Raw genomic sequence first — 1,431 nt, 5'->3', positions numbered from 1 at the left:
GACTATTTTTTGAAAGCTAAAAGGAGAGTTATGCCACATTAGCAAAAAGACACAAATGAGATCGTGACTTTTCTTTCTCCCACTTTCTCACTCTTTCTTTGCACCCGACGTCAGTTTCTTCTACTTTATTGAACCTGCTCTTCTCGCAATCTATTCTGCTCTGAAGTAAAGGCAGGTACAATTATCTCTCTCTCTCTCTCTCTCTCTCTCTCTCTCTCTCTCTCTCTCTCTCTCTCTCTCTCTCTCTCTCTCTCTCTCTCTCTCGTGAGATGAGTACGGATGCTTTGTGTGTGGATGAAGGAGAAGGAAGTATGGTGGATAAGTGTTATGAGAAAGAAATGGGCGAGGAAGAATTGGTGAGCAAGTTGGATGCAATGTTCCCTGGCTACGTTGATGCCTATTTGGGGAAGAAGAGATGCAGGAAACCGGAAGTTGTGCTAGTCATTCCGTTTTCGAAACGAAAGAAGAGATTAGTACGGATGCTTTGTGTGTGGACGAAGGAGAAGGAAGTATGGTGGATAAGTGTTATGAGGAAGAAATGGGCGAGGATGAATTGGTGAGCAAGCTTGATGCAATGTTCCCTAGCTACGCTGATACCTATTTCGGGGAAGAAGAGATGCAGGAAACTGGAAGTGGTGCTAGTCATGCCCTGTTGGATGGGGAGTTGTTGGCCTCTGAGCCGTACTTAAATGGTGAGTATTGTACCAGTGAAGAAAGCAAAGAGGAATACCAAGCGGATCGGGTTGACGTCTATTCCCCGCATGATGGGGCAAAGCAAGTGCTCGCAAGACTGAATGGACTGATGCTTGTGCCAGAAAATGGAAATTCGCAAGATGTAAGGCTGGATGAGGCCTCCTGTGACGCCAATAGGGTGGATGTGAAATTTTGCAGTATTCCTGGTAAACCAGGCTTTGGGAATTTGGTGGCCAGCGGGCCATATGAAATGGGCAGCAATGAAATGCATGAAGAGGCGGAAGAGAAACACCAGGTAGACCTTGCTGCCTCTTATTTCCACGTGATGGGGAAAGGGCGAAATATGCGTCGCAAGGTGAACTACAGCCGGTTGAACTACACTCGGTTGCCTCCTTTGTGCCCGAGAACGGGGCTGTGGAGATCATTGGCGTTATGCCTCGGGCATGCAAGGAGTTGAGGTTTGGCATCCCATCAAGTCAATTTGAGATGGTGAACCTGGAGCATTGCATGGATGTCGTGATGCTAGGACGTGACCTGAATGTAAGGGATGCGGGCTAGGAAGGGCTAGTTGATACGCATATAACCAATCATATGTCACTGAGGTGGGGGACGTGCTTGATGCCGAACCCATCCGCCGATGGTAGTTATAGTACAGGTACGAGTAGCCTTGACCCAAGGATGGTTGGGGATGTAGGAATGCCAGCTATGAGCAAACTGGCTTGGGGCACGTGTGGTAAA

General features: G+C 47.9%; 1 protein-coding gene across 1 annotated transcript; it reads left to right on the top strand.

The window, feature by feature from the left end:
- Positions 1–475: 475 nt before the first annotated feature.
- Positions 476–955, top strand: LOC147439508 (uncharacterized; the record flags this gene model as incomplete). The annotated part of the gene is made up of 1 exon (XM_086484031.1): positions 476–955. A coding segment is annotated over exon 1 (444 nt), but the record flags the coding sequence as incomplete, so codon positions are not given.
- Between the last annotated feature and the right edge of the window lie 476 nt (positions 956–1,431).

This window comes from Adiantum capillus-veneris, chromosome 16 (genome assembly GCF_014529385.1).
Source record: "Adiantum capillus-veneris isolate H3 chromosome 16, ASM1452938v2, whole genome shotgun sequence".
Classification (NCBI taxonomy): Eukaryota; Viridiplantae; Streptophyta; class Polypodiopsida; order Polypodiales; family Pteridaceae; genus Adiantum; species Adiantum capillus-veneris.
The sequence above is the reverse complement of the archived record's forward strand: the minus strand, read 5'-3'. Positions and strand labels throughout refer to the sequence as shown.